The 24082-nt window shown below is 39.6% G+C and overlaps 1 protein-coding gene across 2 annotated transcripts in view; it reads left to right on the top strand.

The window, feature by feature from the left end:
* SPAG9 (sperm associated antigen 9) overlaps window positions 1–24082 on the top strand; it is a gene marked incomplete at its 5' end in the record, with an annotated part of 64506 nt that overhangs the window by 22834 nt on the left and 17590 nt on the right. For both annotated transcript variants that reach the window (XM_084273621.1, XM_084273620.1), the window contains 15 exons: window positions 3717–3811; window positions 8561–8714; window positions 12631–12841; window positions 13350–13449; window positions 14566–14687; window positions 17664–17721; window positions 18288–18440; window positions 18523–18574; window positions 19011–19141; window positions 20375–20431; window positions 21289–21462; window positions 22218–22347; window positions 22617–22709; window positions 22964–23131; window positions 23880–24051. In XM_084273621.1, coding sequence (XP_084129747.1) covers window positions 3717–3811; window positions 8561–8714; window positions 12631–12841; window positions 13350–13449; window positions 14566–14687; window positions 17664–17721; window positions 18288–18440; window positions 18523–18574; window positions 19011–19141; window positions 20375–20431; window positions 21289–21462; window positions 22218–22347; window positions 22617–22709; window positions 22964–23131; window positions 23880–24051 — 1870 coding nt within the window. The remainder of the gene's footprint in view (window positions 1–3716; window positions 3812–8560; window positions 8715–12630; window positions 12842–13349; window positions 13450–14565; window positions 14688–17663; window positions 17722–18287; window positions 18441–18522; window positions 18575–19010; window positions 19142–20374; window positions 20432–21288; window positions 21463–22217; window positions 22348–22616; window positions 22710–22963; window positions 23132–23879; window positions 24052–24082) is intronic.

Genomic DNA, 24082 nt, shown 5'->3' with positions numbered 1-24082 from the left:
GCACAGTTGGTTGCACATTCCCAGAGGGAGGAGCTGCTTGTGCCAAACCTGATAGGGTCAGCAGGATGAACAAGCACTGGGACTGGTCTGGCAGCAAAAGAATGACTAAAAACTGTCCTGGGGGAGCTGAAGCAGAGACACAAAAAGGAAGCAGAAGTGAAAGAGAAAAAGGAATGTGTGAAAGGTGCTCTCAACCTGGTTAAGGAAAAAGTGCAGGTAACAGCAGTCACAGCATGTTTGTGACAGGTTTGTGTGCATTGGGAGCAGTTGTATTTGTGAAGGGGAGGAGCAGACAGTGGTGACAGGACGTTCACTGCCTTTGACTGAGTGATGAAATTTAAGATTTAGAAAGACCTGTAAGACTTCCTGCTGTTGTAGAACTCCTCACGTGCCCTGTGAAGAAACACATCTGAGTCTCTTTTTTGAGATGGAAAGACATTCCCTGGTTGTCACTTGTATTCAAGGGGAATGACTTTTGTTTTCCTGCTGTAATGTCTTCAAAAGCTCATTGTAGTCAGTTGGCACATGTTGTGCCCTGAAATGAGCGAACACACGAACTGGGAAATGCTGTTAACTAAATAACTCAGAACTTGGAAGAATTACCTTATCTTTAATCCCCATGGCTAATGGTAATTGAGCAATATATTTAATTACAACAATGCTGAAGAGATCAGTGTTTGTGAAGTCTTTCTTGGATCAATTGGTCATATCAAATACATACTTGCAGCAGCTCACCTTGCTGCTCCTGAAGTCTAAAAGTCAGTGGTAAAATGCTATGGATGATTAAATACTGACTGCAGTGTTTATTGGAGAGAAGGGTAGAAGATGTAGTTCTTTATCTGTCCTTTAGTGTAACTTTGGTAAGAAACATGCTGAGTAGAGAGTGACTAAATTCTTTTAGCCTCTTTGTAAATTGTCAGTGATATTAAAACTTTTCTTTGGATAACCAAGTAATCTCAAAACAGCAAAACTTCTGATCAGATTTTGAGCACTGAGAAATCTAATGCATAAAATTATTAGACTTTTTTGGGGGATCAGGGTGGTGCTTGAAGAATATGCTGAATGTCTACGTAATTTAGATTAAAAAGATCTCTGGGGTTCAGATCATTGTGGTTTTGGAGGGAGTCTTTGAAAATTTTACTGTAGATGAGCTTAGCAGTTACACTGAGCTACCTTCCCCATAAGCTACAGTATTTAATTTATTATTCCAACCTCTTGATAAACTGATTTCTAGAAGTTGAGAGCCCAGGCACTGTCTTGTGATCCTGCAGCACCACCTGTATAGTCCCTCTGCCTCATGGCTGGAGAGGGAAGGTGGGGAACTTCGCTTCTTGTGGCTGGTATTTCAGTGCTGTCAACTTCAGTTCTTGAGACCCTGGATCAAGGCAGAGTGGTATCACTGCTTTTCTGATTTTTGGGGGGTGGAACCACAGGCATGTATAGCTTGTGGAGGAATTGCTGTGCTGCACATGATGCATACATTTAGGTTTTCATCCTTTTCTTTGTATTCCTGTAGCTTTTGGGTTTCATGCTGCAGTACGTGACATACAGATTTGCTTATTTTACCATCAGCATCATTTTTGTCTGCAGGACAGTACTAAACCACATAGTCCTCTAAATTGACTTTTCCTCCAGCCTCAGTGTCTGGGTAATAAATATGATGAGACATGTCAGTAAACAAAAGAATAGACAAGGGGAAGGAAGAAAGTAGGTTAAACCATGTACTTTGCAAAGCATTTGAAGTTGTGTGTCAAGTGTTGACTTGACTTTTTTTCTTGATCCATGTGTCAGTTGTTCCCTGGAAAGGTACTAGTTACTCAGCTGCTGTTCACTTGCTAAAAAGCACCAGAGATGTTCCCTTTCAAGTTTGACTTTGAGAGACCAATTGGTGTGCTGTGAATGGGAGTGTGGGCAGTTAGGTCAGCCTGTCAGTAAGACCTGCCTTGTGTCATGAGGAGGGGTGTGAGCAGGATACAGAATGATCTGGTGAGCATTTCAAAATTAAGCATTTTTTTTTCTGAAACTTATAAATAAATTTGAATTATGATAAGCTTGTACAAAACTATGGACAGGAACCATTGGGACACCTAATTTTGGTGGGTGGAAATGGGGAAAACCAAGAAACATGCATAGTGGAAGGTGAAGCTGTCAATTCTTTTGATTGCTGCTGTGTGAGTGGCATGGTTTAAGCATAAAGAGAATCAGAAAGCAAATGAGATGGCCCTAGTAAAATGCTGTGTTCATATCATTTGGTTGGAGGATAAATTTTGTAAGCTGTTGACAGCAGTTAAATCATATTACATAATGTTTCTCTAAAAATAGTAAGTTTTTTTTCTGGTCAGAATTATATTAATTAGTTCAGGTGAATGCTGGGAAAACCAGGATCTGTATGTAAACAGTGTTTACCATGTGAGTTACTGATACACAGAACATCCATCATTCAGGATAGTTTAAGCCACTTTACCAAAAAAAATTCAGACTAAGATGATCTGTTTGTATGTAGCTGACACTGGCAAGCAGTGTTTGTGCAGAAGCTGCTGCTAACTGGAGTTAGGGGCATCCAAAGGTCAGTTTTACTGGCCTTGGACACATCAACCGTGACTTGAACATAACCCATACATACATGGTTTCAGGTACTGCTGAATTTAGTCCTAGTGTATGCAACTGCCCTCAGAACAAATGGGGTGCAAGGTGTGTGGGTACTCTTTCTCAATCTGCAGAAGTAGTTAGTTTCATAGAATAGGATCTTTTCTAGAGGAAGTCTTTGAGATGTGACCTGAATGTGTCTCAGGAAAAGGGTACCCGATTCCTCTGCAGTTCAGCTCTGATATCTTTTCCCCAGTGCCCTATTCCCCTTCGAATGCGAGTGCAGGAGTGCTAAAAATACCAAATGTCATGCAGGCTTCTCTTCAGGCTTTCCTGATACTCATTTCAAAGATGTATGTCCAAAGTAACCTTTTGGAGGGATATAGCAATACCAGTTACTTCTCCACATGCATGTCCCAGATCAGTTACGTGCTGAATAGCATCGTCCTTTGGCCAGTTGGAATTGGGGTTCATTAAACAAGCCATGACTGGAGGAGTCGGCAGGCTGGCCTGTGGCTGTCTCTTACAGAGAGCAAGCAAGCAGAGCTCTGGAGTGAAAGGTCACTCTAATCTAAACCCAAACTTCACTTCTAAAAAATACACAACAATTCAATGTCTTTGAGTGTTAGAAGAAAGAGATGCTGGCTTGGTATTTCTGCTTATGGAAGTGATCGGATTCTTAGGCTGTGTGTTCATTATACTGAACATTTGAGGTGTGTAGTCTCTGACCTTCACAGTACTTTGCAGTTAGGCTGTAGTGAAATGTGTTGTGTCACATAATAAATCTTAGTATCTGCTGGACACAGAGGTCTCAGACAGCCTCCAAAATAGATTTCAACATGGTACTTCCATTAAAACTCTTGTTTTGAGTATCACATGCATGTTGTGAGCCCTTAGGATGTTTCCTGTGCATGAATGCACAAGTAAGGTCTCCAGGTTTTTTATTTGTTATGGGCTTCTCTTCTGGTTTGTGGTTTTATACACTGTATAATTTTTGCTTCTTTCTTTATTTCTTTAGTGTTTCTAAATGCTTTTACTATTTTTAGCATTACAGAGGAAGATTATATTGTGTGGTAGTAAAAGTAAATGTTATTAAATATTTCTTGCTGTTTCTCTGTCATTTTAAACAGATGATTCACAATTATATGGAGCACTTGGAAAGAACCAAACTTCATCAGCTAACAGGGGGGGATCAGCTAGAATCCACAACGCACAGTAGAATTAGGTAAGCTATTTATTACGCTGTCACCCTGAAATGAAAGAAAAAAAATGCATTCATTTGTCTTTGCAAGACTTTGTTCTTTAATCCTACAACAACGGTTCAGCTGAATCGGAAAGATTTGTTGTATGATTGGAATGCAGTAAGAGAATAGTGTAGAAATCCGTAGAAAGAGGCTTTTGCTCTTGTGTTGCTAAGCGTTGAGATGTACTTTGTACGTTGGCCTTGAACAATTTCAGCTTTTTGGAGTGTTTGACATTTCCCCTGCCCACCCAAATTCAGCGGCTGTCCCCAAATCATCGGTGTCTCGCCACGGCTTTGTGCACAGGTTGATGAAGGTGTGTGTGTGTGGTACCCGTTCGTTCCAACGGCTTGGTGTGAATATATTATGCAGATGTCGACGCTTTCTAGCCTATGAACCCTGCGAGGAAGGAGGGGAGAATAACTCCAGGGCTGGCTGTGTCTCTGCGTCGCTGCATAGATGCTGCGAGGAGCCCGGCGGCTCCCGGCGCGAGGGGGAGGAGAGCGGTGATGTCATTGCTCGGGAGCTGCTGCAGAAGAGTGGAAAGCTGCTGCTGCTGCTGATGGCATTGTTTTTGTGGCAGCGGCTGAATGACAGACTTTGCCTACAAAGATACACCCTCGGCCCCTGTGTAGCCGCCTTGGTTCCGGCGTTTCACCATGCCAGCGCAGCGCCATGAATCCTGGATGCATGCTGCTGTTTGTGTTTGGCTTCGTTGGCGGGGCGGTGGTCATTAATTCCGCGATCTTGGTGTCGCTCTCGGTTTTGCTGCTCGTGCACTTTTCTATTTCTACTGGCGTGCCGGCTCTGACGCAGAACCTCCCAAGGATACTCAGGTACTCCAGCCTCCTGAACCTTGGCTTCCTGGGCTCTTTCTCCTTCGCTGCTTTCTGTTTTGCCTGTCGGACAGACAGGGAAAAAGATAAATTAGGGAGGTGACTTGTGTATAAATAACAAATCCTTTTATAAGCATAATATTTATGGGCTGGGATATGGCAGTATATCTCTTATATACACTCCAATTTAATTGCCTTTTATTTAAGCAGGTACACAGTCAGTTTATATATATATACAAAATATATAATTTCTTTTTAAAGCTGTTACACTGGTTTATTGTAACCTGCAGAAAAAGCTGTGGTGATAATGTCGTGGATAAAGCTTGCGTTCTCTGTATTGTCAGGTACTGGGCTGATCTTGTGTAGCCATAAATGTATGCAGTCTGAGGCTTTGTACTATTAAACTCCACTTTTTTTAATGCAGAAGAATTTTATAAGATCAGATAATCCATGATATGCTCAAACCCACAGTAATTAGTTGATCACATTATTTTAAAACCTGATTGCTAGTTGATTGGGGGTGGGGGGAGGAATCTTTCATTATTTAAGCATTAGAGCCCCTAAAGCCTATTCACTATTGTTCAGCCAAATGTTATCCTCTCCTGTCTTTCTGGACTTGTATGGCAAGCTGCCAGCTCTGTGCCCCCTCGAGTTATGTTCTGTTTGTCCTAGTTGCCTGGAGCAGTAGCAGAGATGCGTTGGAATATTGTGACCAGAAGTAATCTTGACACATTTTAGTGCTATAATTACAAATGGAAAACAGTTGGAAAGCTTTTAAAATGTAGGGTTCTGACCTGAAAACCTGACATACTTTAACAGGGGTTGTAAATTGAATAGTAAACTTTATTTAAGGAGGGAAAAATACTGGCAATAGCGTTCTCTGAAAGAGCATGTGACTTGTTCTCCTTAATACGTGGTGCATCAGGCTTTGTATGGTAGTATGCTTTTAACTTGTGTCTCCAAGCACAGAAAGGTTGTTCCAAAGATTTAAAGCTATGGATAAAAGAAATACCAATAATTCTTAACTCTGACAATCAGTATATGTGGATGAATATTTAGATGCAGAGAGATAAAATGAAGTGTAACTCTATTGACCGATACAGTTAGTAAGGCTGCCCTTGTTTCAAATGGAGGAAAGATCAAACCCAAACTAAATCTCCAACACTAAAAAAACAAAAGGGAAAATAAACCCCAAACCAACCGAAAACAAGCCTAAACCAAAACATTGATCTTTATGCTCAATAACTTTTTTATTAGACCTTTTTATATTTAAGGAGCTGGGTGGTTTAAGAAATAGGCTTTTGTTTCCCTGGAGAATACTGAATGGATTTGGGGAGTTTTGGGAGGCTCTGCTTTTTCCCGCCCCCAGTAATTTATTGGTTTAGGAATTACAGGAATTGGAACTCAGTTCCTTAATATTTTATCCATTTTAAAAAGATGAAAATATAGGATGAAGGAATTGTAGAAGAATTGTTTCTATTTTTTAACACTAGTCGGATTTTAGAACAGAGCATCTGGTTGCTTATCCTAAAGGTTCCTGTAAATGCTTTGATACATCACTTCAGAATATTAGTTTAGGCTTTTAAAACATGTGCCTGCCTTCTGCTCACTGTTGTATTTTCAGATATTTCTTGGACATTGGGGCAGTAGAAGGGGTTCTTTGCTTTCCATTCAACAACCAGTGAAATAAGTGGAAATTACTCCAGTCTAATTTTCTGAATATGAACGTGCATATGACAGGCTTCCCTTCCAAACCAGCCCCCTTTCCAACCTTCCCCCACTGTGAGGTCTGAACTGTGTTTCAGCAGGTCCAGATGGACTCATAACATTTATTTAAAACAATTCTGCAAAAAGCAAGCATCAGTCAAGAGCTTTATTTTTGGTACGAGTCTTGTTTAGATCCTCCCTTCGGGTGACTCTGAGACAGGCTTTGTAGCATGCCCTGCAAGGACGCAGAGCTGCCTGTTCCCAGCCGTGGCTCAGGATTTCCAGCGTGGAGGAACCTCACAATGCATGCTTTATCACCACTGGCTTTGCCCCTCAAGGGCAGCTTTTCTCCTTTTCTCTGCTGGACTTCTAACCAGTGAAATGGTCTCAGCCCGTCTCTTAACATAACCCAAGCTTCTGTGCTGTGTCTTTTGTTCCCCCCAGCATTGGCCTCGTGGGAAATCTAAAGAAAAGCAGAACCTGTTACAATAGCAGGAATCGCTGGAATCAAATTCTCCTTAGTGCCTCGGCTGTTTTTCATGGAGACTTTTCAGCACAGTCAGTTTGCAGATACTGTTCCAGTAGCTGATGGGTTTTATTTTGTAACCCTGACTGATTCTGCTTTACTCACTTTGCTGCCTGCTTTGCTCTGCTAAACTACTTCCAGATTAACAGTGTAACTCAGGCTAATATTTATGAAAGGCTGAGACACACAGTTTAAGAGCTGGCTGCAAAGATATTCTTGTGACTGGGAGAGCATCTTTGTATGCCTGTTCTGGAAAGGTTCATGATAGTTACAGTTGTTTGCTCTGAGTATTGTATTTTTGGTGATGTAAAACTTACTAAAAGGAGTTTGTTGCTTAATTGCCAAATACAATCCCTTCTTGTTTACTTAGAAGAAAAGGTAGTCAAAAAAATCTATAAAGCTGCATAGCTGTTGCTTTTTCAATATGCCCCTTCATATTTTTGCATCTAATTTATATGCAGATAGTAATTCTGCACAGGATTCTGCTTAGGTTGCGTTTAATTTGAGAGCAGCTTTGTAAAAGAAAGTATATGTGGCTGTGATTTGGCTTCTTGTAATGCTAAATTGTGAGACCTTTCAAATCTTAATATTCTGTCTGGATTATCTCTGCTGGGATACTTCCAGGCAGTGTTTTCTCTCAAGAAGTGTTCATTTTTTGGCATCACTTGTGCACGCTTTTATCTTCTCTCTTCAGTATACCTAAAGCTGTGCTAGTTGATTACAGCCCCTTTTTTGCTGCATTTCATTGTTGACTGAACAAATGCTTCGCTTTATCTCCATTCTATGCCTGGCTGATATTCTTCCTTCTCAGGGCTGGTCATAGCATCCTATGAGTTGCCTTCTACACAATGTTTTTGTCTCTTCCTAGTAGGAAGAATTAATCTTTTTGTTCACTGCTCCCTGATCACAATACTGACAGAAAGATTGGCCTGAGGATTTTTTTTTATATGAAACTCTGGGATTTCCAAATGTTGTTTATCGTAGAGAAGTGATAAATTCAGCCAAGATGGTGAAGAGATGGGATGAAGTCCTTTGCCTTACTGGCACAAGCTTCTCTGCAGATTTAGGCTGAAGTAGAGAGGTGAACTGAACTTTGTGAACACCATGCAATTTTTTAGCTGGGCTGCTTTTAACATCAGTAATCCTTGAACCCAGGTTTTTGCAGTACCCAAATCCATGTAATCCATGTAATTCGTGTGATCTTCAGAAGAAAAAAACACCAGAATTTTTGGGAAGAGTCAGACTTCAGGCTGATTGCTTAAACTTTCCAAAATGCTTTACTTAATGATTTAGCTGTTGACTGTCAGTATTTGTAAGAGTGGTTGCTGAAAACTAGCTTAATGTGTAATAAGGCAACGTTTTCATCTTAGGCTCCTGTTTGTGTTCCATTTCTGTACCACTTGTTTACCATAGCTTAGCTTTGGTGTAATCAATAGCTGCTGCCTGAAGCCATGAAATAGGCTATTTGCAATTAAATAATGTGAAATGAGGAATTGTGTGTGGCAGTACAAATTGTGTCAGCTCCATTGTGTGTTTAGCAGAGCCTAGTGTATGAATGTTTGAACCTGGAATTTTACCACTTCCCTGCTGATTTCAGAAGCGTAAGGGGAAAAGAAATCGTGGGATATCTGAGGTGGCTGATGAAACCTGTCTCTTTCCAACAGAAAGGAGCGTCCAATATCCCTGGGCATCTTCCCGTTGCCTCCAGGAGATGCGCTGCTTACGCCTGACACGCAGAGAGAAGCGGGGGAGACGCCTGGGTCGGAGCACTGGAAGTTCCACGAGCTAAGCCAGCCACGGTCCCACACAAGCCTGAAGGTGAGCGCGGCTGCCTTGTGTGGTAGGAGAAACCTCCATAAACAGGCTCTAGATCCTCAGTGGGGACAAAATCAAATCAAAGGGGAGGAGGGGAAACCCCTAAACCATTTTTGTGTATGCCAAGTATGTTGCTTACTCAGATAAGCTTTAAGGGAACTTATTGGAAGAAATGGAGTTTGGGTTGCACTTTCTGAATGAGTGGTAGTACAGGCTAGTTCCCTTCCTCTCAGGAGTGAGCTTTGCTTTTCTGACTGAGGAGCCTTTCCAGAGGTCAGTCACTTGTTCATTACACCCTAGATATGCAGCTAGTGTAAGCAAGTCTGCTGGTGTAAGTATTCTTTTAGAAGGCAACTTGGATTACTACACAGGCAGTACTCTTGATGCAGCCTGTGCCTACTATCAGGCGTGTAGCGTAGGTATACTGCAGAGTCGAGAATGACTTAACTTTCCTAAATTAGCCTGTGATTATGATTTCCCTTACATGTAGCTTGGCTATAATTCCTGCAATTGTTCTGTGTTCTAACAGTGAGAGGGTGGCACAGAACAAGCTGCAGTATTGGAAAAATGGGGGAGTGGTGCTGGGGTGTGATGAATCTGGCAGTCGGGACGAGGGTGCGCTAACAGCACAGCAGGAGGAGGGATCTGAAGGGTGAAGAACTCCAGAATGTGTAAAGCCTCCCTATATCTTTATGTTGATGAGGCTTTTTGAAAGACTGTGGATGTACTGTTCTTTCTGAAAAGACATTCAACTGAGGGGAATGGCCTTCTAAATGAACTTAATACCTAGCAGGGGAATATCCAACTGATAAGAATTGAATAGCTATACAGAAATAGTTGGAACCTGGACTTGGTGTTTTTCGGCCTAGAGGTTGTATGGAGATAATGGGAAGTGTAAGTAATGGTTAATTATGAACATATTTAAGTAACAACAGGCGTTTGGATCTAAAAATCTGTCTCAAACTCTTGGCTAGGACCATTTTTGGACCTTGATTTCCATTTGTCCATTGTCAGTGAACATCAATAATTGACAGACTTTAGGAATGCTGACTGAAATGGGTAAGTGAAGATGAGGTGTAAAGGGATGGCTCTTATTCCATCCAGTCCCCTCAGAAAATCAAACTGGTTACTATATATTGTACAAATAGGTTTCTTGGTATAGTTCTAAAAATACTATGCTGCTAAAAGAATTTACAAATTAACACAGACTGTCTAGTTAGGCAGAGTAAATTCCTTAGGTCCAGGGCAGCATCTCTGCTTTTAGCTATGCATGTCAGGTGAACACATTGAATAACATGATGTATTGAAGTCATAACCAGAACTTGAAATACTATTCTCTCATGCTTCTATTTCCTCTAAATATTTTTAACATCAGGTGCAAGGAACAAACAACATTGTACACTGCTTTCAGGCATCTCTTTTTTCCATTCATGCATGAATATTTCATTACTGGTCAATGTTTCCTCTAAAAGTATCACAAAGAGTAGGTGTCAAGGAGAAAGCCAGACTAAAAAGGCAGGGTATCCTGTAGCTTCTACAGTAGTGCCATTGCTGGCTGTCAGTGCAAGACAGCTTACAGCTATGCACCATTTGCTCTCCTCTGCTGATTTCTCCAAAGCTTTGCAGATGAGCTGCTAATTCTTCAGATCTAATTATGTAAGTTTTAAATTATTTTTTTCAGGAAAAGTCTTTTGGCAACATTGCCAAAACAGTCAAATTTGCTAAGTCAACCCAGTGCTGCTTTTCAAATGCTCAGGCTGCAAGGTACCCTGAGCAAATCACGGTCACTTAATGGAATTGCTTTTCATTTCCATGAGTTCTAGAGCAAACACTTGTGGCAGTTTAATCTGTATAGTTTCCAAGAGTTAGCTAAAAAAATGCAGTCAGTGGTCATCAGAAATACAGAATAGATAGGTTTATTTGAAATTCCTTGAAGGAAAGGACAGTTCTCTTCACTGTTGTCTCTGATGCTATCAGGTTGTTATTCTTGAGCTTTGTGTGTGAAAGTCAGCGATCAGCCTGTGCCGCATCAGTTACTGGATGCTTTTGGAATACAAAGATGTAGAAATGCTTGAACAGAGCCAACAGCTCTGAGGCTTTATTCCTTGTTTGTGAGAACTGTGGGTTTCCTCAGTAAGGGCTACCATTTCCTTCCTCCCTTCTGTTCCTGCTCGTTGAAGTATGAATTGTTATCCAGAGACTGAACTTCACCAATTCAAAAGGCAATTGGGTAAACTGTGTAGCTTTGCTGTTTTATTCTGATGGGCATAGCATATATCACAGAATGCTTTCACGTGTGGGTTTTGCCCACATATGTGTAACTGTGGATAACTGTGCATGTTTTATTCCTTTAGGGGTGTCTGCCTGGCTGCATTTCTGAATAATGTTGTCAGAATATCCATTATTAAACACTGGTTATTTGGGAATTTACTAGAAAGATAAAGACTGGAAATAATTCATAGGCATGAAATAATTCATAGGCACTGTGAAGTGCTGAATTTTGTTTCTAGGGTTTGCAAAATCCATGTAGGGGTATCACCGTAGGATGCAAGTTTTATTTATGCTGATATACATAAATATGTGTTTTCTTCCCTTCCTCCACAAATAAAAACCTCATCTTTCTGGAAAGTACTGAAAATAAAAATGTAGAAATTAGAATTCTTGGTAATCTTACACAAAGTACAAATGAGAGAACGTGTGTCTGTGTGCTCGTGTCTCTTGTTTTTTTAATAACCTTAAAATTCAGTTTCACTTCCTTCTCAAAAAGGGATGCTAGATAAATTCATGCTTCATAAAATCAAGGCTTGTTTCATTCTTGACAATTTTGGTTTCCTGAGCTAACAGATACATTCTCTTTAAATGTCAGATGTGTCTAGGAGTTGTGCTTTCACCTCCGATTGCCAAAAACCCTGGAAGAACTATTTTTTTTTTAAATCAAAACTTACCATCCTGCCTTCATACCTTTCATCTTTATTTTCCCCAGGAGATCCCTCTAACAGTGTCTGCTAGAAAACAACGACCTAAACAGACTGTTTTGATAACTGCAGTGAAATCTTGTTCACTGTTTCATGCTATTAAAGTCAGAGTTAAGATATCTGGGCACTGGTATGGGTCTGGTCATGAATGAGGAATGAAAGGAGACAAGGTCCAGAAAGGGCCATTAGTATTCTCAGGCAGTAGCCTCTAGTCACATCCAATACAGTGCCTGATGCAGCCTTGTCTGTGTAACGATCAGAATCCTGAGTCCAGCAGCTGATTAATAGTCATACTTCTTGATATAGTGTCTCTGTGATGTAAATTCCTGTGTTGTCAGGAATCAGCTTCATTTACTGCTGTTCCACAGTTGATCTGAAATCTAACCTGACAAGCAGTCACTGCAGTTCAGTGTCTCATTCCCAGGGTCTTCCAGGGCTCGAGACTGGAAAGCACATAAGTCTTGAGTGAAGTGCTTACTGTGGGTTTATACCAGTTAAATCCATGTTCTGCATCAGTGCTGCACTGTTTGCTTTGTAAGAAGTTGGGTTTTTTTAAGGTCTCAAGGACATGTTGAGCAGTTAAATATTTTAGAATAGCTTTGGGAAGATTCAGGAGTTCATTGTGCAGCTAGAAGAATTATTAATGTCAGAATGCTGCCTGTTGTTTCAAAGACTTAATATAAAACCATTGAGACTATACCAGTATTAAAAGTAAGAGCATGTTCTATGTAGATAAAAGTTCCTTAAAAGAATTGACACTGCAGCTATAGTCTAAAGATGAATTTGGCAGTACTGGCTTAAAGTATTCTTTCTGTTCCTTCTTACTTGTATATTCTTCAGTAAAATGCAGTAACTTTGGTGTTAGTTCTTCAGTTTATATGCCTAATGCTTCTAATAATACTTCAATTTCCAATTCCTTTTTTAACGGTGATGCTCAATTTCAGGATGAGCTCTCTGATGTCAGCCAAGCAGGCTCAAAATCTACTACTCCAGCATCCACAGCTGCTTCGGATGCACTTGCACTGCCTGCTGAAACCCCTCAAAAGGAAGATGTTGAAGGACTTGCAAAGGGCCCAGAGATGCTGAATGAGAAGCTGGACGTAAGCAAGAACATTGAAGTACAAGTAGCTCAGGAGACCAGAAATGTGTCTACTGGTGAGCTGCTTTAACTTTTCAGTATATGTTTACTACAGGCCTCATATTTAATCTCTTATGAAATGTCTTTAATTGTGCCACAAATGAGAAGTTTTTTGACTTCCTATTTTTGGAATACAGAATACTGGTAAGAGAGAAAAGCTTGTTGTTTATAAGTGGATCTAGTACTTACTTTTCTAGAATCAGAATTACTTATGGCATTTCCTTGCAAAAAGAGTTGGCACTTAATCTAGACACCAGAAGTCACAAGATAAGAAAGGCCATCTATTTGGAGAAGAAGTTAGAGAATAACTACTATTGATGACTTAAGTTAAATTCAGGAGAGACTTGCATGGAAATTCAGATGTCTGCACTGGAGTGTCAAAATCTGTAGTTCTCCTTCAGTTGCCTTGATAAAGCTTTGAACAGAAGGCTATTAAGTTGATTGATTAGAAACAACTACATGTTAAGTAATGTCACATGTCACACTGATTTTGTTTATGGACATGTGGCACTTGCTTTTCCCTAGGTGGAAATGAAAATGAAGAAAAATCTGAAGTTCAGGCAATCATTGAGTCAACTCCAGAGTTGGATATGGATAAAGATCTCAGTGGATATAAGGGTTCCAGGTAAGTTGTGTGTTGCATTTTGAGTAGGAAGACCAATTTTAGCAAGTACCAGACCTCACTTTTGAACTCACGTCTTTGTTAGAAATTTCACCAGACTGAGGTCATGCATTATGTAATAAATCTCCTACTCTTGTGGCCTGACTTCCCCCAAATTCCTCAGGGGGTTAAGTGCAGCAGCAGTTTTTCATTCTGCTGCTACATCTGACGAATGTTCAGGGGACTTCATGCTACAGCAGACTTAAGAATGCTTAAATATTCTTTCCATTTTTCAAACAAAAGGTCTGTACCCAAAGGCCTTTTCTCCCTAGATGGGTGTTTCAAGGTAATTTGCATTTTCTAAGCTGTCCCCTTGTGTGTTCACCCATGTCTTTAAAATCTAGACCTGCATCTGACTCTGCCATTGCTTTATCAGATTCTGATGGTTGAATCCCAGTGTTGCCAGAATGCTTTTGCCTGAGTCTGCTCCCTTGCAGGCTTTTACTTGTGAAGGATAATATTTCTTTCTAAAGCCCCATAAAAAAATAAACAGGTGCTGTTTTAGTAGCAGAGGGAGCACCTGACCTTTTTAGGTAAGCTCTGAATAATTTAGGATCTAGCCACCAGTCCTTCAGATATGTTACATGTCTGTGCTTCATTGTTGCAATGAGGTGGGAAAAATTACCTTGTATAGTGAACATTAATGGTGCAAGATCTTCGTGTGAAAGAAGCCCCTTTTCTGGCCACAGAGTATTCTGATCTCTATTTGGTTCTCTTGTGTTACATTAAATGACTTTGAGTTTGGCTGAGCTGTCTGTTCTTTAGGCATTTGGGCTGACTAAGTCCTGACATGGCTGAATTTCTATATGCCAAAACTTGATAGGCTTTAATTTATTAAAATCCTGACTGGCTCAATATCAGCAGCTACCTCAAATTTGGCATCTCGATGCCAAAGTAGTATTTGAGAACAGAATCTAGGACTAAGCCAACTGAGCACTGCTGAAAATTTTACTTCTGGGGTTTTGTTTGGGGTGGGTTTTTTGGGTAACAAGCTGCTGGTGAAAACACGGAAGAAACGTTCTTCCATGTGGGAATGTTTTCCTTCTGCTTCTTTATGTCTTGTTTTAATTCTTTGAATAGCACTCCTACCAAAGGCATAGAGAACAAAGCATTTGACCGTAATACAGAGTCACTCTTTGAAGAGCTGTCATCTGCTGGTTCTGGCCTAATTGGAGATGTGGATGAAGGTGCAGATTTACTGGGTAAGAAAGGTTATTTAAAAAAGGATTTTCCTTGTTAATGGAGTATTTAATTATCCTTGCTAGATTCACTATAAGGATTCATTTGCATTCAAAACTTCTGAGTAGCATCTGAAGGTGCTCATTAGGATGCAAAAAACCAGGAGAAAGTGGTTGTTCTTTCTTTCAGTATAACAATATCAGCATTGGTGTTTTGGGGCACTTCTTGCGCTGTTCTCTAGTTTGGTTTTCCCTGTGTGTTCTCTCATGAATTAGTTTTAAGTAGTTTAATTCAGATTGTGCCTATCTGCAATGGCCTGGCTTTATCACCTCTCTGTGGAATTTAACACGTAAGAGAATTGCAGCAGAATGCAGCAGGGGTCATTTGAGAATCAAACTGCTCATGGAGAGGGGAGGGGGAACCCACATTTCTCCCCTCGCTGTGTGCTGACTGAACATAATGTAGGTTTTGGGAATATGAGTTGTTGAGGAGCAAAAAGGTCATTAAAAGAAGGATCTCTCTAATCAATAAGTGCCTTGTATTATAGAAAGGTATTTTTGGACACAGTCAGGCCTTGCTTTGAAATAATGAGATCCAGTCCTATGGAATGTATAAAAGCAGATGCAGCTTCTGTGTGTGTGAGGAATGAGTTATGTGTAGAAAATCATCAGTTTGCTTCTGTTGTCTGACCCAGCTGAAACACAGATTGTTAGCAGTATTGTTTAGAACTGTTGTGTGTGCAATCTGGATTTCTGGTTGTTCATTGTTCCACCAGAAACTTGTTTTACATCAAGTAGGTGACATTTCTGCAAAGTATTACTCACTGGGAGTAACAGGCCTATCTCCAGTCTGAGATGGGTTTCCTTTGTTGTCACTCTCTGATACTTTGAATCCTGAACAGTGAGAACCACCCCATCCTTGCTGGATCATACTTCATCTAAAACTCTTGCACTCTGTTCTCACAGGGACAGCTAATCACACGTTCTGCATGGAAAAATAGATACATATAACAGCTTCCATCCCTTATCTACATGATAAATTGTTTAAAGAAATCAAATTAAGTTCAGGACTTCCTGACAATAGATGCTGTTTTCCATGAGCAAAAATAACATATTTATAAGTGTGATGGATCTTAAGTTTGTCACTGACTTCTTTACCATTTCAGTAAAAGCTGCTAGAAACACAGGGGTGTGCAAAAGGAGCACACTGATTTAACTGTGTTGTGCAGAAGGGGTTGGTCTAAAGGTTTTACTGTACTATCACCATTTCACTTTGAGCATAACCACAGTCCAAATTACTCTGTCACTTAAAAGCCACATCTGCATCCAGGATGGTGGGTGTGTTTCAAGCATTTGGATCTGTTCTAAGTGAGCGTTAAACTTTAGTTTGGAGTTCTGTGAAAGTAGTTAATTGGGATTCTCTAATCTGTTTTCTCTTGGGCTGCATACCCAGGGGAATATTCTGGTGTGTATGCTTCTTTTTTAAAAAAATTCTTTCAAATCTGTTGCTTCTCCAGTTAGGCATTCTTGGCTGCTGCTCTCATAAAATACATTCTCTGCATTTTTTCCCTGCTTGGTAACATTTATATTTTTTTTTGCCTTTGCACTCTGGCTTTCTAGTTTTTGTTACTGCATTGTAAAGGATCTGAGACTTGTTGGAAATGAACCTAGGGGCTTTTAAAAAAACTATAGCCGCTGGAATCAAACCTCGTGATGGCTGTAGTGTGGAGGATTTCTCCAGATATTGAAATTCCTTCACTATTACATGTCACTTGCAATCTAAACCCCAGGGAGAAATTCCAGAAGAGGGAGCTTTGACCCACACTTCAATTTTAAGATACCTTTTTCTTGTTATCCAGATCTTTTAAGTCTTCTGTTACCAAAGTTGCTTAGAAGAGTGTGTTCATAGAGTACTCTAAAAGGCCTCCACCATTAAGATACTTCTTTCCTTTGTTGTGTCAAACTTGAATTAGCATAATTCCTGCCATTTCAGGGTGCTAATTATTTTGCTCTGCAAGATATAAAATAACTGGCTTCTGCCTGAAAGTTTATTGCTTTAAAAATGTACAAATTATGTTATTTTAGGCAGGCAAACAATGGGGGCAAGTAATTAATTTCCAGAAGTGTAACCAACATTGAAGTAGTTACATAAAGAGTTAAGTTGCTGTTTTCTGTAGTAGCATATTTATTAGAAGCTTCTCAATGGCTTAGCATTTCTTCAAGTACTGTGCTCCTAAATAACTTCACAGAAAATGAGCTAGACTTCTATGAAGTTACTGATTTTTATAAGAAGTCTAACCAGCAGAAATGGTTGTGACAAACTGAACGACTTTAACATCTGTCTTTCATATAAATCTTGCTTCTAATCACATCACATTCCACTTCAAATCTTTGGTGGTGGCTTTGTTTTAATTCACTCTTACTTCATGTCTAAATATTTTATTGCTCTTCACTCATACTACACCTTACATGAAATATTTCTTGTTCTTGTTTTTGCTCTACATGGAATGCATGGGCTTTAAAGACCATAATTTCTTTGGTAAGGTATCATTTGCTCTGGGGAGATCTGCAGGGCTTTTTGCAATCTGAGCTTTATAATTCAGCATGTCTTGTCTATAATGGATGTACCTTTGTGTCTAAACCAAAGTTGAGCTTTTTATACTTAACATTTTGTGGAGTAATACTTCCCCAGTGATGCCATATTTGGCTTTTAACTTAGTAGTAATGTAACCTCTTCAGAATGTATGGTTTAGGCAGTGGTAGAACTAGCCAGTGGTGAACCAGGCTTGTCTTCAGGCTGTAACTGAAAGCAGTTTGGGAGGAAGGTGGAGGGGAAAATTAATTGTAGAAGGTAGGTCCTGAAAATTCAGATAGCTCATGGTTTTTCTGACGAGTTTGGCATACTTAAAATTGAGCTGGTTTTAGGTAAAGGCAAAACATAGGTTTTGTAAGAGCATCCAGTTCATGGACTAATTTCATGTGTTTGTTTCCTTTGGAAAGGAATGGGTCGTGAGGTTGAAAACCTTATTTTGGAAAACACTCAGCTGTTGGAGACAAAGTAAGTGAGAATGTTAAAAAAAAAATAAAAAATACTGACTTCTTGTTACATCTTCAAATCTTCATACACAGAAAGTTGGAGGTCTACAACTGGAAGCACATTTGTAAGAGTAGTATTGGTATAAGTATTTTGAAATTGTGGGTAGAGTTGGCTAAATACATAGATTAATTGGTATTCTAGAAATGAAGGGCCTAAGAAGCAAAAGCTGCTTTCATCTTTATAAGGCTACAAGAAATGCAGTGCTGTGGCCTAATGAGATCAATTCCTCAACCTTTTCTGTAAGAAACACAGTTGTAACTGCAAAACTAATCCTTTGGAGAAGTGCTGAGGAATTCAACCTCTAAGCAAACTGCTCTGATTTATCAGTGCTTTTCTCTAATAGAGAGGTATGAATGCATTTGAGATGGGGGGGAGGGGAAGAGGGTTTGACCTGTTTTAGAAAGCTGTATCTTGATACAGCAGCTCAATGTCAGAAAATAGTAGGTATTCAAGAGTAGAATCAGGCTGAAGCTAAACTATGAGACCATAGTCATCCTTCTAATGGTGTATTTTAAATGTTTGCGTAGAAATGCACTGAATGTAGTGAAGAATGATTTGATAGCAAAGGTGGATGAATTGACCTGTGAGAAGGATGTACTACAAGGTGAATTAGAGGCTGTAAAACAAGCAAAGCAAAAGCTTGAAGAGAAGAATAAGGAACTGGAAGAAGAGCTGAGAAAGTAAGTTTAATTCTGTGTTCGGGGAAAAAGAAAACAAAGCACCCACATGGTATCTAATCAGTTGGTTTTATTTTGTGTTTAGAGCTCGTGCAGAAGCAGAGGAAGCAAGACAGAAAGCTAAAGAGGATGATGATGTAGGTGTATGTGTGTGTGTGTATTCTTGTACGTATAATTCACAGTGGGACTTTAGAAGTTCACGTGAGTTTAGTGAGTGCTACTCAACTTTAGTGCTTAATTAGTATCAGTAAACTTCCTCCACGTATAGAAAAATAGAAGATCTAAAGAGCACAAGTAAACTTAAATGGATCTTGTCTGGTTTTCTTTCTTCCCTCTCTGCCCACTGTTGTCATATTCTCTTTGAAGAACGGTTTCTTTTTTTAAACTAAGATTATATTACATACAAAGGATGGGAGAAGAGGAAAGTAAAACTGAGTTGGCTTTACAAAGCCCCAAATGATTTTGAATCTGGGATTGTGCCCTAAAGTGACTCTTATTGGAAGGCAGAGGCTGACTCTGCAAGGCCCTACTGTGCTCCTTTGTTTGTCCTATGTTTCCTTTCTGTGTGTTCAGAGTGATGTCCCCACCGCTCAGCGGAAGCGTTTCACTCGAGTTGAAATGGCCCGTGTTCTGATGGAAAGAAATCAGTACAAAGAGAGGCTGATGGAGCTCCAGGAAGCTGTCCGATGGACTGAGATGATAAGGTAAAAGGGTCTTTTAAAAATCTTTGATAGAGCTCCTTGGATTTTACAAGGGTTTGATTTTAAGCTGCAGACTGATCTGGTCAGTAGTTTGAGACCTTAATTGCTCTTCTCCTTGTCTCCCCACATGCTTTAAAAGCTATGTTTTAAAGCTATGTGCATATAACTCAGCCTGTTAAAATGTGTTCTTGTGAGACCTCAGTGACGATACGTTAGTTCCTATGATGAGAAATAAGCACCCCTTGAAGAAATGAGTGTATTTTGGAACAGTTAGAAAACTTGGCAGTTGTAAATAGCAGTAATTAGGTGGGCAGGAGAAAATTCCTATGTGTATGTGTGCACAGACCTTAAAGCAGTGGGCCCAGCTGTCAGCTGAGATGTCAAAACAGGAATAACATACAGTCTTCAGACTGAGCATAGTTCATTTGTAAGGACTTGGGCTGTTCAGGAAAAATCACGATGTTAAAACCCTGCAAGGTTTGTTAAAGATAAGCTATAAAGATGGTGAGCTGGTCTAGTTTGCATCCTAAGCTGTGTGGAAAGTGTGAATTTTAAAAAAGAACGTGTTCTGCCTCAGCCCAGTTTGTTCTTGTCACATCCCCTCAGCTGTGTCTGTGTCCAGAGGTAGCAGTGTCATTCGGTGCCACCTACTTGTCAGACATACTAATGGCATTTAATTTTTTCATTGTCCCCAATGCCTGTGAGCCAGTTTGAAAGGAAAAACACGTATTGTTGAGCTGATGTGGCTTGCTTTTCCATAGCTATTTCTCCTAGATAGAAATTATCTCCTATCCCTGTTAATACATCTGCTTCAGGAGTGATCACTTCCGTCGTTTGTCTAGTGATGTGTGGAAGAATAAGAGACTAGAAAATACAAAGCAATGGTTAAAATATTACAAAACAGAAGGCAGAATAATTTAAGATCATTTGCTGCTGTCTTCTAACTGTTTTCATTGCCAAGCGTTACACATTTGTCTCTTCTGTCTGAAAAGCACTCACCAGTTGTGTTTGTGATACAAGAAAACACGAATGATATTTATTATGTAAGTTCAGTTCACCTAGTAAGAATTTCAGTATTGTGCTCTGATCAGAAAAGAAGCATCGATGTGAAGAAACAGGCTTTGATACTTTTGATATGTTATCCTGGATTTTTTTTAATGAGTTGCACACTGTACTGTTTCTTTCCTTTTTTTTAATTAATGCTTACTCAGTAAACTTGGCATTAATTTCTTGTAGAGCATCAAGAGAAAATCCAGCCATGCAAGAAAAGAAGAGATCAAGCATTTGGCAGTTGTAAGTACTGAAACACAGCTCACTGGCAAAAATAAATAAAAGCCCCTAACCAATTAGCTGGTACACTTTTTGTATGTTAGCTAATTATCTTTTGGCACATGAAGATGTCTTAACTGTTTTCCTCTTGTTACCTAGCATGCCAGCTCGGTAAGACTGTTCTTGAAGACAAAATATATCGTAAGCTGCATCACATAGTGAATGGCTGTGCACTTTGTGAAGTTAAATGCCAAAGTGCTGTAATTTTTTTTTCCTAGCTGAATATGCACCAGGACTCTTGTTCTGAACATTTTTCTGGATTCACTTTTATGATAAAAAATAGAAACTTGGATAACCTGTGTGAATTGCATTTATTTCGGCTTCCTTTTCCTGCAGCTCACTGGTTGTTAAATTTTCCTTTCTAACTTCAGGCTCGTTAAATCTAAAATAGTGTAATTCATAACAAGATACTTATCAAATAATCCTTTCAGTTTTGGGATTTGGTGATAACTGTTGTAAGCTATAGTGTAGAAAATGGTGGGGTTTTTAAATAGCTTTGTGCATGAACTAATCTGCTTCATAAAACTGTCCTCCAGGTCTGATGTTGGCACTCTGATTTTGTTGATTCCCTGTAGATCTTATTTAACGGGACCATCTTGAATTTTGATAAAGAATGATCATCCCTTTTGTTTAATAATTCTGCATACTGACATGAGTGTCTGAGCTTTGAGAGTGTTGCTGAGTGTGTGGTGGCTGCTGCTATGTTGGGCTCTAGTTTAACTGCCTTGAGCAGGCTGGTGTATGCAGTGTTTTGCCCGTATAGTCAAATTGTGAGGATGTGTCTTACAAATCTTAACATTCTTTTCTTTTTCTCCTTCTAGTTTTAGCAGGCTCTTCAGTTCATCTAGCAATACAGCTAAGAAACCAGAACCTCCTGTCAATGTTAAATACAATGCTCCAACCTCACATATTACTCCATCAGTCAAGAAAAGAAGCAGCACCTTATCGCAGTTACCTAGTGACAAATCTAAAGCCTTTGAATTCCTCAGTGAAGAGTAAGACATTTTGGTTTTATAATACTGGATATGCTCTAGAAAACATTTACTCTCTTAATCCTCCAAGACAAATAGCATTGCTGCGAAGTGTTGTGGTTTAGCCCAGCAGGCAGTCACAACTACCACACAGCCCTTCACTTGCTTTATACTGGAGTATAATGCTCTCCTAAAGTGAGTGTTGATCCCTTGGCAATCAGCATGGTGCAGACTGCAGTGCACAGCAGTGGATGTGTGTTCTGGGTACCTGGCAGTGGTAGGCTGTTAGGCAGATACCGCTGCCTTCCACAAGAGCACATTTACACACAGGAGGCAGCACTTGGTATGCTTCTGTATGCAAGTGTTGTAGCTAAGCACTAACTACACATGCTACCACTTTAAATTCAGTGGAAAAATACAATGTAAGTTAGACTAACAAGTATCTGTAACTGTTCTTTCCTCCTCTGCTGCTTTTTGGGCATATATCCTTTTGGTTTACAACTTTTAAAGCTTCTAGCAGAGGTACATAACCCAATTTAATTGTCTTTAAGGATACTGGCATTAGACTTTCTGGTTTTGCGTGTCTTTCACAGGACCCTTTGAAACAGCCTACAGGAAACCTATGGTTTTGTAGGTGATGCCTTGAAAAACTGGGGTTTTCTTTGATAATCCAGTGCTTCCACAGAGATACTGTCTATTGAGCTTAACAGCAACTTCCATTGCACAAAGAATTCTAAAGAGCATAAATAACAGGTTCTTTAACAATGATTCTTCCCTAGAACTGAAGCCAGTTTAGCCTCGCGCAGAGAGCAGAAGAGAGAACAGTATCGCCAAGTGAAAGCACATGTTCAGAAAGAGGATGGCAGAGTGCAAGCATTTGGCTGGAGTCTACCTCAGAAGTACAAACAGGTTTGTGTGTTCATATGCAGTGGTAACAGCTGCACCTGTTGTGAAATTTGAACAGTGTGTAATTCCACAGCTTGTGATTCTCTGGTATTTTTTGTTGAATTTTTGCAGTTAAAGTTTTTCTAAGGAAAACCACAATGCAAAACTCTTAATTGTGTTTAGTCAAGTCTCATCAACTGATTCCAAAACTGTTAACCTCTTAAAGGGGAATGCTTTTCTGTTGGCTTTTGGGTTTTCTTGGTTTTGATGTGCTGTGGGTTTTTTTTGCTTAGGTGGCAAATGGTGGCCAGGGAGACAATAAGATGAAGAACTTGCCTGTACCTGTTTACCTGAGACCTTTAGATGAGAAGGATACCTCTATGAAGGTAGGATATTTACAGTAATGCTGGAGAGACCTGAACAATATGTAGTTTGAAGATTTTTGAGTCCCAATTATTTTCTTTTTGACATAGTTTGTTTTGAAAACATAGGTGAATCAGAATTTAAGCTTCAGTAGAAATGTACATTCCTTTAATCAGTTCCTTAAAATGGACTACAGATAGATAATAATTTTGATATAACTTAACATACTGCACAACAGGAGTTTCTTTTTTAGTGAAGTATTTCTTTTTCTTTCAAGCTGTGGTGTGCTGTAGGGGTGAACCTGTCGGGAGGGAAAACACGAGACGGCGGGTCTGTGGTTGGTGCTAGTGTATTCTACAATGATGTGACTGGAATGGATGCAGATGGCAACAAGCAGCAAACAGGATCTCAAAGTAGCTTAGACAGGCTAGACCAAGAGCTCAAGGTAAGATCACATAAGATGTTGAATAATGTATATGAGCACTTTTCTGTACAGCTGTAGATTGTTATATTTTGTAATCAGGTTTATTGGTAAGGAATAGATTTTTCTTGGGTAATCATCAACCCCAGATACGTTTGGGTTATTGAATCAGTCCATAAAAGCACTGTGATTCCTGTGTGCTAGCTTGTTTGCAAAGCTGAGGAGCATATCAGTTTTACATGAGCATGAATCACTGCTTATATCAGTGCTGCCTGCTTTAAAAACATTTGTGGCAAAATCGTTCATGTTCTGGATGTCACTTCAGTGGGTTTTTTTAGATGTCTGTGCTGTTTAAAACTCTGGTAGTCCTCATGTTTTCATGAGGAAGCAATGAATGGGATTCATATTAAAGGTGTAGAAACAAAGGCTTAACTTTGGAACATTACATTGACGTGAGGTGATAACTGGGTATGGGAGCTGATACATAAATAGCATTCTTGTGTAGCTTCTTGTGTAACTGAGAAACTGTGCAGGATAATTATTTTATATAGCTTTCTACACAAGTTTGCAATATAAGGGAGTTTATGTTCCAAATACATAGAGAACAAGTAAATACATGTAGCTTTGCAGTGGCATTAAAGATATTTAACATATCACATGTTTGAATATTTCTGTAGTTGTTAATGTGAGAACCTACAAGATCAAAGGCAGTAGTTCTCTTCTTGTCCACCTTGCTGATTTTCACTTCTCTTCTGCCTTCATTCTTCTTCAGGACCAGCAGAAGGAGCTGAAACATCAGGAAGAACTATCCAGCTTAGTGTGGATCTGTACTAGCACACATTCTGCTACGAAAGTTATCATCATTGATGCTAATCAACCAGGAAATATTCTGGACAGTTTCATTGTTTGCAATTCTCACGTGCTTTGTATTGCTAGTGTACCAGGTAAACACTTATGGTGGTTTAGCTCCCATAT

This window comes from Gallinula chloropus, assembly GCF_964237585.1.
Source record: "Gallinula chloropus genome assembly, chromosome: 20".
In the NCBI taxonomy this organism is placed as follows: domain Eukaryota; kingdom Metazoa; phylum Chordata; class Aves; order Gruiformes; family Rallidae; genus Gallinula; species Gallinula chloropus.
Note: the sequence above shows the minus strand (reverse complement) of the source record. Positions and strands in the feature narration are given on the sequence as shown.